A 13,786-nucleotide genomic window follows, 5' to 3' on the forward strand; every position below is an offset into this window, starting at 1 on the left:
CTTCTACCCACATACTCATTCATCTACTTGCCCATCCATTCATCCATCCATCCATCCATCCATCCACCCATTCACATACCTATCCATCCATTCACCCATCCATTATTCACATACCTATTCATCCACTCACCCATCAATTCATCCACCCATTCACATACCTACCTACCCATCTACCCATCCATTCACACAACCATCCATCCATCCATTCACATACATATCCACCCACTCAGCCATCCATCCATCCTGCTTGCTTTCTTGGATGGCACCTAAACCAAACATTCTTTGCCAGCAATGTGTTGGCGATGCGTGAGAGAGACAGACAGCAAGACAGATCGAAAAAGGAAAAGGAAGAGACAGTGGTCCAGAAGGGAAATGGAGAACCAAGGTCATACATCAGCTCGTTCTGCAACAGTCGGTACAGACAGACACGGAGAAAACAGTGGGCCTGAGGTCCGTGGAGGGCTGTACAAGAAGTAGTCTTTATGTATATACACATATATAATATATATATATAGCATTTATAGGTATATATACTTTGTGTTTAGAAAAAGGCAACAGAATAATTTACAAAGAGAAAGCCTTTTTACAAGGAGGGATTTCCCTCAGGTTGGTGACATAGAAAGCTGTCCACCTGTTAGGACATGTGACAGACCCCTAGAAAGATCATTGGGTCAGGGATGTAGGAACAACATGTCTGGAGTGGGAACCTGGGCTGTAGAGTCTGGCAAGGCTGTGTGCCCATGGAGACCGACTTGTGTGCCGCAGACGATGCTCTTGGCTTTGACCTTGGGGTCGTGGGTCAGGAGGAAGAGATTCCCGCTTCTACAAAGGCCTTAGTGGTCAGGGGATGGAGACATCTCGGTTTCCCTCTGGTAGATGCCAGCATCCTATACCAAGGAGCTATTTCTTAGGAGACCCAACTGTCCCTGTTTATAGTCCCCAGGCCATCAGCATCTAAGTGCGTGGGAGATACCCACTGTCTCTCCATTTCAGCTTCATGTGCCCGGGGATATCCTGAGAGGTACGCTTTGGGGTGGAAGATTCAGTTAGGTGCTGAGATGACAGAGACCAGGGCACTATGGAGGTGCTGGTTTGTTTGTTTTTTTTTTTTAACTGCAGCCATTCCCCTGGGAACCAGCAACACAGCAAGTGCTAATGGTTCCACAAGGATAACAGTGTCCAAAGTATGCTCCAGAAGGACCGAGAATGCTAAGGACCTGTTGGCGAGGTCACGGGCAGCCAGAGGAAGGGGCAGGAGAAATACGAGTTGAATCAGGCTGAAGTTGGGCTGTGAGCCCCATTCATTTACCCCACCCCCACCCCAGGGAGTTCTACAGTCGGCCAAGGTGCTGTTTTCTGTGCCTCAAGCCCATATCGATACTTGCAGTAATGGGAACCCCCACCCCACCGAGTCTAAGGCAGTCTCTCCCGCACTTTAGGCTCCATAACAGATTCAGCCCGGGACTCACAATGAGCCCTGGGTCATTGTCAGCCTCTTTGATAATAAACCATCACTTGGCCCGTCACATTCGAGAATTATGTGGGGCGTGGAGGTTTTTCCATCAACTCATCTCCATGTCCCTGTGTGTCTTTGATGTCCACCAGCTCGTTCATGGAGGGAACTCGCTGTACACAGAGAGAGACCATGCCAAGACAACCTAGGATGAGGCTGTCTAGTGTGTCCACAGGGGTCTGTGGGTCAGGTGACTGATAAGTCAGGGCGCCATTGGAAGAGGTGGCCGGGGAGTATGGTGAAGAGACAAAAGCAAACAAGAGCAGGCTTTTAGAAGGGTGTGTGACTGGCCTATGTACAGCAGAGACACCCGGGGACAGTCAGTGGACCCTCAGGGGACAGAGTCCCAGTGACCTAGTTTCTTCCCCGGGTGGTGCTTGGTGGTCACATGTATCAAATTTCCAAAGTGCTTTCCAAGCTCCAGCCTCTTGTAATGCCCACCTTCTCCTCTGTCCCCTACAATTCTGGGTCATTGGGTCCCCTGGATCTGATTAGGGGCATGACACAGGGAACTTTCCATCGGTGACAGCCAGATAAGGGACAGAGCAGTCACATTCTATCACACCATTTAGTCGCTGTTTCTCTACCAGGGACAGGAGGATCAAGGGTTTGAGGCTAGCCTGGGCTATGACAGAAATCTAAGAACTGACTGGGTCCAAGGTCAACAGCACTAAGATTCAGCCAGTCTGACCTTCCTGCCTCTCTTCTTCCTTCAGACTTCAGTTTCACCTCTGTACATAACTGGCCACACCCCTTTGAGTTCTCCCAGCCTTCTGTACATGGAAAACCTCTATCTTCATAATTGGCTGCTTCTCAGGTATTGTCTGCCACTGGACAGAATCATCCCCACCATCCCTGGACCTAGCATTTCTCATATCCTGGCATCTGAAGTCGGTCATTGAGAGAAGTCAAGGCAGTTTAAAAACATGAAGAAATAGCCAGGCTTTGATTGGAACCCTCAGACTTCCACATCTAATGATCCATAATGTATCTATCCTGTAGCCATCAACAATGGCTGCCAGCTCTGTGGAGAGGAGCGCTGGTCTGCAGATCGAACGTGAGTAAGTGCATGATGATGACTAGTTTTCAGTCTTTCTCAGCACATGGGCAAGAGATGGAATGGGTCAGGCGATGAAGAGACGGGCCAGGGAAGGTCTTCTTGGTCACTACCCTAATTATCAGTGGCATTTTAAGAGTTCAGGAGTAGGGGTTGGGGATTTAGCTCAGTGGTAGAGCGCTTGCCTAGTAAGCGCAAGGCCCTGGGTTCGGTTCTCGGCTCCGAAAAAAAGAAAAGAAAAAAAAAAAGAGTTCAGGAGTAGAGAGAGTGGATCCCAGAGGCCATTGGGTAAAAACTTGATTTTGAGATTCCCTTGCAGAAAGAGGCCAAAAAGCAGTTAGAGTCAGTTCCTTCATTTCAACAGTTTCAACATAGTATTAGCAGCAGGGTTACCAGGAAAGAAGCCTTTCCCAGTTGGCTAAGTTTTCTTCCCAGTTGGGAAATTAACTCTTGTACAGTTCCAGGCAGACTATCCACTACGGGGACCCTGAGTGATTTGGGTCTCTGGAAAATTCTGAGGCATGAATTCTAAAACCACCAATGTTTATTAGAGGGGACTTTCTGGGGGGGGGAAACTACCTTCCCTTCTCAGCAGCACACATAGTCACATTCAGGGCCTTTGTGGCAAATGCTCTATGACTGTAGTTAGAAGCTGTGCTGAGATTGATTAGCAATGTCTGCCAAGGGCAGAGGAAGGGGGAACAGTGGCAGGAGCATTAGCAGGCACACACTCTCCTTGCTTGAGATCTTCATCCTTCTAGATTTTTTTTAATACATAGATCTTTCTAGATCCTCATCTCAATAACCTTATTGGTACTTCCACATTGCCTACTCTAACCACTCATGTGCTGAAGTCTATGTCTTATCAGGAGTCAAGGATGGGGCATGTCTGACATGGGTAGGATTGAGAAGGGGCCCAGGGATTCTGGGAAATCTGTCTCTGGGAGACCCAGGGTTTTGCCACAAAGAAAGCAAGATGGCATATGTATTCAAAGGAGAGTTGCTGGGAGAGTGCTGGGGTTTAGGTAGTGCCCGAGAGCCTCGGAATGGGCCCTGATTGGAAACAGGTTCGTGCAGGCCCTTGAAGCAGTGTGGAGTGTAATCTTGATTGACAACTTGACAGAATTAAGAAATGCTTTTCAAGAGATCAATGAAGTACCTCTGGGTATCTGTGAAGAACTTTCTGGAGATATATTGATACCTCTGACCTAACCCACAAGTCCTTGGATAGATTCACAATGTGATGCTGAAAGGTCCTAGCTGGAGGAAGTGGCAATGACACATCTCACCCTGACTCCTTCTTGTATTGCTCCTTGCTCCCTGTTTGCCATGAAGAAACTCCTCCTCCTTACTCTCATACTACCAGGATGAATACCTGCCTCAAGAAAGGCCCAGAAACAGAGTCAGGCAGCTATGGACCGAGCCCTTCGAAACTGTGAGCCTAAACCATGTAATTACTCCCCTATGCTGTTTCTAGCCAGCATTGGTTACAATCACAAGTTACAAAATAACTAATTCACAGCATCCTGATTCAACAGGACTGGGTCCTCATAAAACAAGCCACAGGAAGACAGATGCAAGATCATCATTGTGACTGGTGGAGTCAAAGGTAAAGGTTGGAGAGACGTTTCCACAAGCCAGGGAACATCCGAGCTTATCACATACCACTACACGTCAAGAAGCAAGAAGAAAACACTCCCAGACAAATTCCAGAGGGGCTTGGTCCTGGGGCCATCTTGTGTTCGGACTTTGAATCTATAGGATGGCGAGAGCATGCATCTTCATGGTGACAAGCCTCTTGGTAGTTTGTCACAGAAGCCAACATGGGGCAGAGGGAGGCTCAGCTTCACCAGAATCACTCTCAGAACAAGACCAGTCCCTCGGAGGGTGGATGTGTGGAAAGAAGACAGTCAGGGCATGAGGAGATGAAGGGCCCATGTGGGGACTCAAAGTTCTGCCCAGAGTGGGAATGAAAAGCCAGAGATGGGAGGTCTGTAGGTACTGAAAACCCACAGCCTCAGTCACCTCCATTGGTACAGGAATGATGATGACCCCCATAAGGCTCATATTATTGAGTCTTCCCCAACACCTGTTGGAAATCTCCAACATACATTCAGAGAGTCTTCAAAGAGGTCCAAGGAGAAAGGCGGTTTTACTAGTGGTCTCAGAAAAAGATGATCCCAGAGGCAAGAGATTACAGGAAGGCACCTCAGAGATCACCCCAGATCTGAGAGAAATGAGCAACTGTTGTGTAAGCCGGCCTGTGTGCTGACGTCACTGGCTGACCCAGGCAGCCTTGAAGTCTAGCTAGCTGTGATCTCATGCCATGGACACTGAGACACGACATTGTCATCTATACTTGAGTTAGAAAAAAATGGAAAAGGAAAAAAAAAACACCAAAAAAAAAAAGCAAACAAACTACAATAAAATAAAAACCCTTAATGTTTTTAAGTCAGTTTACAGTTTTGTACTGGGCCACCTTCCCAGCTGTCCTGGGGCACATGCGGTCTGTGGGCTGTGGGTTGGACACATCTGATAGCTCACAGCAGCCTCAAGGGCTTGACTCACATCCTAGCTAGCACCACACCTGGCCAGTCAGGGTCAGGGAGCTGTCTGTTCCGTTTCAACCTTTGCATTTCCTGTAGGGTGCCCCCCCTGAAGTCTCACCACTAAGACAGCCCGCTATATCATAGGCCAGCCAAACTGGCCACAGACCAAGCCACAAGATATTTTGACTCTACAGGTCACAGGGGCTGTCTTGCAAATAGTTTTGCCAATGCTAGGGACAATATGGGACTGGCGGAAAGTTTGAATTGCCTTGAATTTGCCCGAGTCATATTTTTCTTCTTTTGACTTTTTTTTTTCACCCTCAGTTGCAAAGGATGTAAAAATCCACTTTGCAGGCTGGAGCTCGATGCCCCCAGTGAAGTGTTAAGTGAGTGGTTCTTCTTTGTCTGTGCACCTTAGGTGACCACATGCAAAATGGGACAAGGGATACGGGAGATGAGGAAAGTCTGGCTTTGTGCATGCTTGTGGCACAGGCAGGACATGAACATGGAGTATGAGGTGCCAAGTGTCCTGAATTTGCAGAAATTATTTCTCGAGACAAGGTCGCATGTAGCCCAGGTTGCTCTCAAACCCACTCATAACTAAGGATGAGCCTGAACTTCTGATCCTCCTGTCTCCACCTCTCTTGTGTGGGGGTGTAGGCATGCACCATCACACCTGGTTTATGTGGTACTGGGGATGGAACTTGGGGCTTTGTGTGTGTTGGACAAGAGCTCTACCCACCTCCTACTCTGGGTATCCTGGATACAGTCGGTTGCCTAGCAACACCAGTCTAGGATTTCTATTGGTCAAGAGTTCAAAATTGCTACAGAAAACAGGAGCACATGGGGAAATGGCTTCCCATCTCTTTGTCCAGTAAGGGGTTAAACCCCCACAAAACAATCCAAGGAGCTACTTGGAGTTTCTAATCTAGCTCTGGGGATGGGGACATAGATGATGTCCCAGTACAAGGATTGAAGGGACTCATCCCCTCTGAAGCCCATGTCTTGAAGGATTTGCAGTGTAAAGCAGGAACAGAAGCCATTTGGTGTTGGTGGAGCGGGTGGCTGGTCTGGCAGAACAAGGGACATTGTACAAAGCGATCTGCTGGATGGGCCAGCAGTTGGGAGGGGAAATGTTTCTAACTGCATGGCCTCCTCTCTTTCCATTGGCTCTGTACAAGGTGAAGGAATACATTTCCCCCAGCTGCTTCCTCAGGGAAGAGACTGATTTTTTTTAATTCCTTAATTCAGATATCTGTACATTAAGGGGCTACTAGCAAGCCACAGCCGGTTAGCTGAAGGTAGGGAGGGAAGCCAGTGATGAAGCCTGCAGCCCAGGTACAGGTCTCGGTGGGTGTGGAGGTCAGGGAGGAGCGAGGGTGAAGAGGTGACATTTGACCTAGATCCAAGAGACCCAGACCCTGTAAGTGGAAGAGTGGCGTAGGAGCAGGGAAGGCCCAGACTCACCCTGTATCATCCAAGTACTTAATCACTAACAGCCTCTCAGAAATCGTATGTAGTCCAGACCTGTTATCCTCCTGCCTCAGCCTCCAGAGTGCCAGGATTACAGGCAGGTTACCACCACATTCATCTGTGGATGTGTGAAAGACTGTAGACCCCAGCTTAAGTGCAGGGAGACCCCTGGGATGCAGGTGACTGGTTACTCCTTCCTGATGAGACGCCTTCCTCTGGCTTCCTTGGGGCACCCAGAACTGTACCCGACTGGGTCATTCAGCTACAAACAGGAGAAGATGAGTGGGCCCCAGTTCCCGGGGACACTTCAGGGTCCCAGTGGTTCAGTCCTCCCTGGTCCTCTCCTCTCTTACTTCCTCCAAGATACAAAGGCCTGTGACAGAGACTGGGGTCCGTGGACCAAAGAGGTCCTGATGGGATTAAAGAGAAACAAGAAATTCTAAGATGCCCAGCCCTGGCCACAGGGATATATTCAGAACGGGGCTTGTTAGATGGGGTTACAGCTGTTGTCGAGAACGGTCCTTAGCGACTCTAGAGCCTGGGGCCATGAGCAAATGTATGGGAACCGTCTGTGAGAGGCACAAAAGCTGAGCCACAGAGACAGATGTCACCAGGAGAGGGATGTTCACATGGAAACAACTTGGGTGGGTCCCAGGACCCCAGGTGCAGACAGCAGGAGCGTTGCAAAGAGGTTTGAGAAGGACCTGAAAAGACTTGAGGGTGTCATAGGGTACGTCTCTCTCTCTAGAAGCTTGACTACTGTCAATCAGTCTTCCTGCTATGCATGCATGCTTGGTCCCAGGGTACGAATCTATTAGGGCCACTCAAAAAGGGGGATGGTTTTGTGTGTTGCTTGGATTTCGCTGCCTAGCTACCTCTGCTACTTCTCTGCTTGGGGACAACTTTTCCTCTCCTGTCAGGTCCGATTGCTGGGGACGAGTGGAGCAATGACCTTAGGGCTCTCCTTCCCATTCACTCTGTACCCATCCCCAACATGCCTCAGGGAGGATATTGTGTGTGGGGGAGGGGTGCAGCCCAACACCAACCAGAAAAGCTTCCATCTCCAGCAAGGAATGAAGAAAGGCTCGGGAGACAGGATGTTGAGTGGGCACAGTAAGGGAGGGCCCCAGGGTCCCAGGGTCCTCAGTGGGGAAACCACTCAGGATTCAGCACCAGGCGAGGGCAGAGACCTTGGAAACCTCTCTGTGTATTCTCCCCTCACCTCCCTGACAAGGAACACAGCCGGTGAGAGGCAGGGAGACCGTTGTAAACAGTTACACGCACGCCCGTGTAACCCATCATGCACACCCAGGACCGCATCCATCATGGTGGGAGAACTTAACCCCAGCAGTGCTAGCGCCACAGAGAAAACTCACTAGACCTCTCTCGTCACAGCTCCCGTTCTCAGGACTCAGACTTTGGGGGAGCCATGGATGATGGTGAACTGTCAAGGGCCCCCAGATGTCATATCAGCTGAGACGCTATGGTGGTCTCCAGGTGCCCGGGATAGTGTGGGCAGAGGTGATTTAGAACAATGTTCTTACAAAACAGGAGGAGGGTGGAGGTCAGGGACTGGTCCTCGGAGAGGCTCTGTGCTAAAAAGACACACAGGACTGCCTACTGTCTTCGGAATTGTGTGCTTGGCGGCTACCAGTCACTTCCAGCTTGGAATGGGGCCTCTGAGAACAGATGTTTGCAAGCTCAGTCTACCCCCTCCCTACCCTGACCTTGGCCTGGGAGCCTTGACAACGGAGCAGGTGTGTTGTTTCTGGTTCTCTGTCCTGTGTTCCAGGATAGCACGGCTGGGGCACTCCATAGCTGGCTCATCCCGGCGGAAGGAAAGTAGCTGGCCCCGTCCACCTGTAGACACACACACACGCACACTGGTCCAGCGTGTGAGTCCGCGTCTGCCCCCAGGGCGTGTGTCTTGGTCCCCGCAGCCCAGAGGTGTTGTGCTCAGTCTGCAGCTCTTCACGCCAGGCACGGGACCCTCTCTGGCCCAGTTTGATCCTAGTTCAGTGGTCCCTGATCCTGCCTGAGTAACGGGGTACAAGTCGAAGGTGTGGACAGCCTCTGCAACGTTGTCCGTCACGCAGGTCTCCCAGGCTGAGCGGTGGCAGGACTCCCTGATGGTGAGCCTGGGCCTCATGAGCTGGCAGAGGGCAGAGCAGAGGGACAGAGGTGGTTTGGGGGTGAGGCAGCTGATGCTGGCCAATGTCCATGGTCACAGCCTGGAAGGAGGAGAGACGAAAGGGTGGGTTACAGCGATGTAGGTCCCACGATGACATCTTTTATGTGCTAACATCTTCTCAGAGGGTGGCTTCCTGTGGCTTCCTGCCCTTTCCAAGGAAGAGGGACTCCTATTGACCAAGGTCTATTGGGCACTAGACTCTACACTGAGTGTGGGCTGTCCCTGATCTCATTTGAACCTGGGGAGAGGTTTAGTTGTGGCATTTTGAATCCTTTTTCCAAATAAAAATTGGGGCTCAGGGAGGTTATGTGATTTAGCTATGAGAAGTATCAGGGTCGAAATTTGAACCCAGAACTCCCTCACTACAGTGGGGAGTCCACTGTTTAGGTTGGGAAAAACTTGACACATTGTTGAATGGAGACCTGGGGTGTCAGACCAAACCTGTGCTGCAGATTTGACACTGGCAACAGCAGCAGACCCTGGCGATCCTGCCTGTGCCTCTTAGAATGGACTCGGATCCCACCCCCCACGGGGGTTCAGCACACAGAACGAATAACAGAAGACTGGTGGAAAATTCCACAGGATTTCTAGCCTCACGAGACACAGGATCACAACTTACTTCTCTGTTTCTTTAGTCTCTTCAGTTTACATCCAGAGCAGAGCCTAGAAAGCAAGGTTTTCTGCCTCTTCGATTCTCAGTGAGTTTAAGTCCTTCTGCTCAGTTGAATGCTTTTGCTCTCGGGCCACTAGGGGCTAGCCCAAAAGACCTTCAAGTTTTAGAGCACCAGATATTCTGAGGTCTTGCCTGAACTCCCAAGTCAGTTCTTTCCCTGTTCTGGACTCTCTTAGCAGGCAGTGTAGAGCCTGTTTGAACTGCCTCCTGTTTCTTGCATGATTGGCTCTAAGTGCCACTGCGATGCCAGTCTGAGGCTCTTACTTCCTCCTGGCACACCATGGTTTCCAGGATAGAGTGAACATTAGTTATCTGAGGCTTGGTGTGCCCGGTGCCAAGCACATGACCTTCCTGGGCCCTCACAGTATTCCCACTGTGGGTTCTTCTGCCTTCAATGTTCAGAGCATGAAATTATAGCTCAGGGAAGCCCATGGGTATGCCCAAGCCACACAACTATTAACAGCAGAGAGGAAATTCCAACCTGTGCCCCTCTGATGGTAGATCCTGTGTCCTTTCTAATGTCCCAGGGGGAAAGGTGGGCCTCTGGGATGAGAAGCCATGTGAAGATCAGAGGCCAGGGATGTCTCCTCACCCAGCTCTCCTGGGACTTTGAGGGGCTTCATGGGGTCCCATTGTGTAACCGATATCTATGTATCTGTGTGTAGGCATGCCTGGTGAATAGCGAGGGCCATGTTAAGTGTGTGTATGCACCTGTCTCGCATGCCTTACAGTATCATTAAGTAACTGCCTGGGTCTGTTCCTGAATTTCCTCTGTGAACAGGCCTTAGGGTGTACTTCCGTGGGATGCTCCTGTGTATGGAGGTGTGCGTACGACTGAGTGTCTCTCTCTCTCTCTCTCTCTCTCTCTCTCTCTCTCTCTCTCTCTCTCTGTGTGTGTGTGTGTGTGTGTGTGTGTGTGTGAGTTTCCCTGGAAATGCCTAGGGGGACAACAGGAAATGAGGCCCCCTAAGCAGTGTTCCTCACATCTTCAAGAGGTATCTGTCATGGAGGCAGGCCTGGGGAGGGGGACCCCAGGGTAAAATGCATGCTCCCAGTCTTGGAGGAGGCAATGGACCTACAGCTAAGGCAAAGGGGTGAGGAGGGGCATGGAGCCTCCTAAGAAGAAAGCAGATGCAGAAGGTGATGAAAAGCTGGGAGCCTTCCCTGTCTCTAGACTTGTACAAAGAAGGATTCTGGGAGCTGCGATCTGCTACGATGGGGCAGGTGCTGGCTCAGGTGGGAAGGGCCCTGCCTGTCAGCTTCATGGAGGAGACCCCAGTCACATGACAGATGGGACGTGGTCCTTCCATGTGCTGTTCAGACTGAGACAGTATCTGTCATCAGGAAGAGCTAAGGCGAGGTCACTGTGCCAGCCACAGGCAGATACTGTTTGACCCCAGTGTCATAATGGGCTCCCCAGGACAGACACACTGGTAGACAAGTCAGGATGGGGCCAGCTGAGGGAAGTGTTGGGGGAGGGGAGCAAAAAGGAGACAAAGATCAACAGGTAATGCAGCAAGGCAGGTGCTGGGGTTAACACGTACTCTGCAGACTTCCAGAAGTGTCCGGGGTGCGACAGACGGCGGTTCCGCTTTGGCAGTTTCTCTAGCATATCCATGAGCTTGGTGAAGGTGGGCCGCTCTTCCTGCTCGAAGGCCCAGCAGAAGAGCAGTATGTCCTGGAAGGAACCAGTGAGCCATGACTGGATCTAAGCGGTGACTTTCCTGAGTTCTCATCTAAGTCTCAGCGCCCAGGCCTTGCTCTGGCTCAGCCATTTGTGCATCCAGCTGGTCCACTTCACACCTCTCCATTAACCACCCTTCAACCCATTGATCAATCTACTCGCTCATAAACATAATCATCCTACCCACCCATCTATCCATCCATTCAATCACCAGCCACCACCCATCTATACACTCATATACACAGCCATCATACCCATCTATCTATCAACCCATCCCTCTATCCATCCATCCATCCATCCATCCATGCATCCATCCATCCATGCATCCATCCATCCATTCACTACCATCCATCCACCCATCCATCCATCCATCCATCCATCAATCTATCCATCAACCCATCCATCTATCCATCTGCCCATCCATGCATCCATCCATCCATTCACTACCATCCATCCATCCATCCATCCATCCATCCATCCATCCACCCATCCATCCATCTATACACTCATATACACAGCCATCACACCTATCTATCTATCTATCTATCTATCTATCTATCTATCTATCTATCCATCCATCTATCCATCCATCCATCAATCTATCCATCTATCCATTCATCCATCAATCCATCCATCCATTCACTAACTACTATCCTTCCATCTATCCATCCATCTATCCGTCCATCCATTCCTAACCACAATCCACCTACCCATTCGTATCCACAGTCACCCCTGCCATCCATCTATGCATTCACTCACTAGCCACCATCTGCCTATCCGTTTATACACATTCCCACCCAACCACCCATAAGTCTACTCATCATCTACCTATCCATCTATCAACTCATCCATTCATCCTTCATCCAGCATCTATTATCTATTTATATACCACCTGTTCACACCATCCATCCATCCATCCATTTGAACTTACCCATCCTCATTCATCATCTATCCCTCCAACATTCATCCACACATAAGTTATCTACACTCTCTCACCTCTATGTCCACTCACTGCCCACCCATTCATCCATCTATCTGTCTACAAAGCACAATCATTTCTTTATATCATTTCCCTTACTTATCCTAATCTATCCATTTACCATATCCCTCTGGCTCTCCCTCCTTCCCCTCTTTCACCTACCTCATGAGTCTCTTTAGTGAGCCGGGGAGGCTCCATGCTAGAAGGCCCAAGACCTGTCAAGACTGATAGGTAGTAGCTGCTGGGATTTTCTTGGCAATTTTCTTGAAAGCAAGGGATAGAAGGAATCCTGAAGTTGCTAGCTACCTCCCACTAGATTAGTGGATGACCCTCGAAGATTCAGGGGAGAAAAGCTAATTTTCATTATCTCCTTCCTCAGGAAAAGGAACCTGGAGGCAGGTGGTCTTGACAAACACTCAGGGTAATTACTGCTTTCCTGGCTTACTGGTCAGTGTTCTCCCCATTGCGTATAAGAGGATGACTACTCGCTTACCACCAGGCTCCTTGGTTTCTGTCTAGCATACTTTAAATTAGACGATGGCTCATACTATCATTAGATGCAAGGAAAATGAGTGTTAATACTGTTTGTGATATTTTAATGAATAGTCTTTTAAAAAGTAGCAGACCAGGTATTCTTTGGTTTTATCTGAAGCAGCAATCGATTGCCAAGAAGGTAAACAAGTTGTTGCGCCCCTGGTGGCAGGCACCTGGGATTGCAGGCATAGTGCTGAGAATTTGCCCTTTAAGCTCCAAGGAGGTCACTTTCTTGCTACTCTCTGGGAAAGTCTGCATAACCTTCATACCCAGGACCAAGAGATCCCAGGACTGTGTCTGCCTCTTTCCCTGTCCCTAGACCCTGCCTCTCATAGGACTTACCGAGATTTCTTTTCCCATGCCAATCTGGCTGAGGTTGGGTTTCATTCCTGCGCCCATCTGCCAAATTATTGCCTCTGCTGGTTGGGTCTTGAATGGCCACTCCCTGGCGTGGAGCTCATACCAGATGGTGCTGCCAGACAGTGGAAGAAGTTAGTGAGGCATTGCTGTGGTGTGCCATTTGTGACCCTGGGGCCCCTTTCTTCACCCACTGCACAAACAGGAGTAGCATCCTGGCTTAGGGGTAGCCTCCTGGCTAGCCATTTCCCTCTGCAATCTCTTTGCAAGGGGTTGGCAATTTGTTTAAAACCCTCTTGAAGTTAGACATTAGGCGCATTGTTTAAGAATACCTATTTTGATGTCAGGATGGATACAAATTGTACCTGAATAATTTAACACAGTGTGGTGGCCACTCGCAATTATATATTTAAATTCTATACTTGGAAACATGCTATTTGAATACTTTGTTCATGAAGTTGTCCTCTTTGGTCTTATATGTAACACTGAAAAAAGTGGAAACAGTGTAACATCTCAGTAGTAGTCAGCAGATATATTATGATGATGACTCTTTTAAATGAAACGATTGCCTGGAGATTGGTCTTACATGTAACATCGAAAAAAGTGGAAACAGAGTAACATCTCAGTAGTAGTCAGCAGATGTATTATGATGGTGACTCTTTTAAATGAAACAGCAGCATATTGCCTGGAGAATATTTAAATGCAAGACATTTTGATGGCATGAAAATTTCTCAATAGATCACTCTAAGTGTAAGAAATGGGATGATGAAGACCAT

General features: G+C 49.2%; 1 protein-coding gene across 1 annotated transcript in view; it reads right to left on the reverse strand.

Moving 5' to 3' along the window:
• Nucleotides 1-5,412: 5,412 nt before the first annotated feature.
• Nucleotides 5,413-13,786, reverse strand: part of Ksr2 (kinase suppressor of ras 2) — a 379,931-nt gene continuing 371,557 nt past the window's right edge. Inside the window, exons 18-20 of the mRNA NM_001447263.1 lie at nt 12,996-13,125; nt 11,001-11,134; nt 5,413-8,823 (exon numbers count right to left, since the gene is read on the reverse strand). Coding sequence (NP_001434192.1) covers nt 8,817-8,823; nt 11,001-11,134; nt 12,996-13,125 — 271 coding nt within the window. The 3' untranslated portion in view covers nt 5,413-8,816. The remainder of the gene's footprint in view (nt 8,824-11,000; nt 11,135-12,995; nt 13,126-13,786) is intronic.

This window comes from Rattus norvegicus, chromosome 12, assembly GCF_021556685.1.
Source record: "Rattus norvegicus strain SHRSP/BbbUtx chromosome 12, alternate assembly SHRSP_T2T, whole genome shotgun sequence".
NCBI lineage: Eukaryota > Metazoa > Chordata > Mammalia > Rodentia > Muridae > Rattus > Rattus norvegicus.